This window comes from Elaeis guineensis, chromosome 8 (genome assembly GCF_000442705.2).
Source record: "Elaeis guineensis isolate ETL-2024a chromosome 8, EG11, whole genome shotgun sequence".
In the NCBI taxonomy this organism is placed as follows: Eukaryota; Viridiplantae; Streptophyta; class Magnoliopsida; order Arecales; family Arecaceae; genus Elaeis; species Elaeis guineensis.
The window spans coordinates 14549366-14553155 of NC_026000.2; the positions used below are offsets into that span (position 1 = coordinate 14549366).

Here is a 3790-nt window from a genome sequence, read left to right on the forward strand (position 1 = left end):
AACAGGATGATACGGAAATGTACTGTATCTTAGTACTGATTCATTCCAATGCCTCTAAATTCTAGCAATCAATAGCAAAAAGGTTGCATTTTGATAGAACAAGAGATTATAATATTATATCATATTGCCAATAATGGCAAGTAAATAGATGACCTTGCAGCTTCGCAGCATAATTATATGTGAAAGCTTTAATTTGCACTTATAAGTATTGAATACGTTCAGGAATAAATTGAACATACAATCACATTCACTAGCAATCTAATTTGGGGCTTGGAACGTGGCGAGTGGCAAAGAGGTTACAGGTCTTAGCATATCCAAACTCAAGCCATGGATTAGAAGGAAACCTAATCCAAGTCATGGATGGATGATAATCAGGTCAAAATTTAGACATAGACCATCCGATAAGACAAGATCTGGACATTAGCATCCGACCTAATGGACCGTGATGCCAAAGAGCTTTGTATCCAAAAAGTTAAAAGGGCTGATGTACATGTCAGAATTCTCCAAGCTGTCACGATAAGGGTTGTCACACCACGTTATCCGATTCGGATTAAGCTAGCACTGGCTTTTTGCGAAATCGCAGTGGGTCCTCGCATTGTGCCCACCATGATTGACCTGCATGATGCATCTGGCATGCATTACATACTACACGATCTCGCGCATCATTTAAAATCTCTGGATGTAGACAAATTGTACTGGCCTTACTCAGTGCTGACACAACTAAACCCGGCCATTTTTGCGCTAACGTTGAGGCTTGTGCCGGGAAAAAATAACGTGTTTTTTTGTAAAAACTTTTTTACAGAAAAAGCACAGATAGAATATTTTTATGATAAAAATATATCTTCATCGCATTTTAATGCCGTTAATGATGTATTTTTTTGATGTTTTATGACATATTAGATCTACTTTATGTGGCACATGAGCCCTCGCAAATGTATAATATAAACGGCATCTAAAACGGAGTAGAAGTTTGGTGCCGTCGCAACAATTGCCGGCGCGTAAATGAGCTGTCTTTACTGTTCCCTTCTCGAAGCAATTGACCGTGTACCAGCACACTGTCACTGACCAAAACCAACAAAAGTCAAAATAATCCTAAATGAGCTGGAACGCATGATAACCTGTTCATCCAGCTATCCAAACTTTCGCAGCAGATAGCCATATCACCTGACCCAGGCACCCAGGTCGGGGAAAGACACATTGCCACGGACATGCACCTAAATCTTTTACGGTTATATGCTACGTTTCATTTACCAATTCGTTGAAAAGCCTGTCTGCTATACTAACTCTCACTTAGATGCCAAAACCAGTCCATCACGCGTCAACTTTGACTCGCCGTTACGTATTAAGATACAACCACGCCGGTTGTTCCTCCCTTATGCGTTATGCCTGCCATCCCGCCGCTTATAAACGGAGCCACTCCCCTACAAACTCCATCCCGAAAGAAAGAAGAGTTCTTGAAGAATGGCTTGTAGACTTACCCTCCCTTCTTTCCTCACTCTCTTCCTCTTCCTTCTGCTGTCCTCCACCCCTCGCCCAGTCTCCTCCGCCCGCTGCAACAAAGACGACAAGAAGGCCCTGCTCGCCGTCAAGGCCGCCTTCAATAACGCCTACCATTTCGCCTCCTGGACGAACGACACCGGCTGCTGCGACTGGTACGACGTCGACTGCGACCTCAAGACCGGCCGCGTCATCGGCCTCTCCCTCTTCCAGGACGACTTCCCCGGCACCATCCCCGACGCCGTCGGAGATCTCCCTTACCTCCAGAACCTCGTCTTCCACCACCTCCCCAACCTCGTCGGCTCCATCCCTCCAGCTCTCACCAAGCTTAAAAACCTCAAGTACCTTGACATCAGCTGGACCAACGTCTCCGGCCCCGTCCCCGCCTTCCTCTCCGAGATCACCTCCCTCGTTCAACTCGACCTCTCCTTCAACCGGCTCTCCGGCTCCATCCCGGCCTCCCTCGGCGACCTCTCCAATCTATCCGCCATCGACATTAGCCGCAACCACCTCACCGGGCCCCTCCCATCCACGCTCTTCCACGGATCCTCGCAGGGGCCATATCTCCGTCTCTCTCACAACAATCTAAGCGGCGAGATCCCGCCGGCTTTCGGGAAGGTGGGTTTCGAGGTCATAGACTTGTCGCGGAACCGGTTCACCGGGGACGCCTCGATCCTCTTCGGCCGGTCCAAGCCCGCACAGCAGATCGATTTGTCGAGGAACCACTTCGCGTTCGATCTGACGAACGTGGAGTTCCCCGAGGGCTTGGACTCCGTGGACTTGAACCATAACGAGATCTATGGGAGCATTCCGAACCAGATAACGAAGTTGGCGAACCTCCAGTTCTTCAACGTGAGTTATAACAGGTTGTGCGGCGAAATCCCGGTTGGAGGAAATATGGGGCGGTTCGACGAGTACTGCTACCTCCACAACAAGTGCCTCTGCGGAACGCCGCTCCCGGCTTGCAAGTGATAAGGAAATACGGTGGATGGCTTGGACTCTATGAACTTAGGTGACATTTGTTTTATATTGGATCGTGTTGTGGCGGTAGGTTCGTGAATCAATAACGAAGGGGATTCGTGAGAATAACTTAAGAAGCTGGAGTTAACTAATAAGATTTTCGATGTCTCCTTTCAATTGTTGACTCTTGCTCTGCTTGGTCGCTTTTCAAATCCTGTTTGCCATGCTATATTGGCAGTGTAACATCCTCAAAATAAATTAGTTTTTAAAATAATATAATTATATATAATATAATTAATTATATTGGAGATGGATTATATTTTTATAGAGAGGAGAGGGTATTTTCTCCTTGATAGTCCAAAACTAATGACGGAACGTTCAGATTGAAGATCCATGTTTTTGATCGGATTAGAGACTATCTAAATATATGTTTTTAAAAATTTTAAATTTTTAGATTTTGCAATTGATAAAAGTAGATGATTTTTTTAAAAAAAATAAAAAAGAGAAGCACGGTCCATCTAACATTAATACAGGAAGGGTAGGGAGGATGGAATTAAATAAAGATGAGCAAAAAACGTTGACTCCAAGACTAGCTAGATGGATGGCAACTAACTCTCTTAGAAGCTCACGTGACCGGCATAGAGAGTCTCAACCAAACCATTGTCCAGAAAGAGCATGTGGAATTTTATCCGGGATAATGCAGGGATAAACTCCTTTTAAACTTATCCCAATCGGGGTTTTGATATTTCAGCCCCTGCCTGGGCCTGACAGGTCCTACCCATTGTAACTCATTGTTAGTGTGGAAATGATCAACGAAGATCTCATGATCATTGCAAAATGTGAATTCCACCTCCCTCCTTTATCTGATACGTTATACTAAACACCTGAGATGTCAAGGGCACGGATCACAGATATAAAAAGTGAACATGCTGGCCAAGATTTCCAACATATTTGAGCACCTTGCAGCAAAGGAGCCAACAGCGGGAGTGCATATGTTGTGTGTGTAGACCAATCTGCATCAGGTTAATAACTCCGGCTATCACCTGCATGACCAAATCAGATATTGAAAATACGAGCCAACAATGATGATGCGAGATAAATTAGCATCACATTATGTTGAAAATAGGAGGTCAGCAGTGCAGCTAACTAGATGGCCTATGGCCTCTTATGTGACTGAATATACTGGAGAGAGTACCGTGGAGGTTTATACGGAGATATCCCTTAACCATTTTAAATGTGCTTTATTTTGGCCATGAAGATATTGATAAGCAAAAGCCTTTTTCATATGTGTGCATATGAATTCGTGTATATAACTTGCATATTTGCTGGTGCA

General features: G+C 44.6%; 1 protein-coding gene across 1 annotated transcript; it reads left to right on the plus strand.

Moving 5' to 3' along the window:
* Nucleotides 1-1396: 1396 nt before the first annotated feature.
* Nucleotides 1397-2758, plus strand: LOC105050208 (polygalacturonase inhibitor). The gene has a single exon (XM_010930139.4). It carries the CDS (start codon nt 1462-1464, stop codon nt 2467-2469), a length of 1008 nt encoding a protein of 335 aa, XP_010928441.1. The 5' UTR covers nt 1397-1461; the 3' UTR covers nt 2470-2758.
* The last annotated feature ends 1032 nt before the right edge of the window (nt 2759-3790 follow it).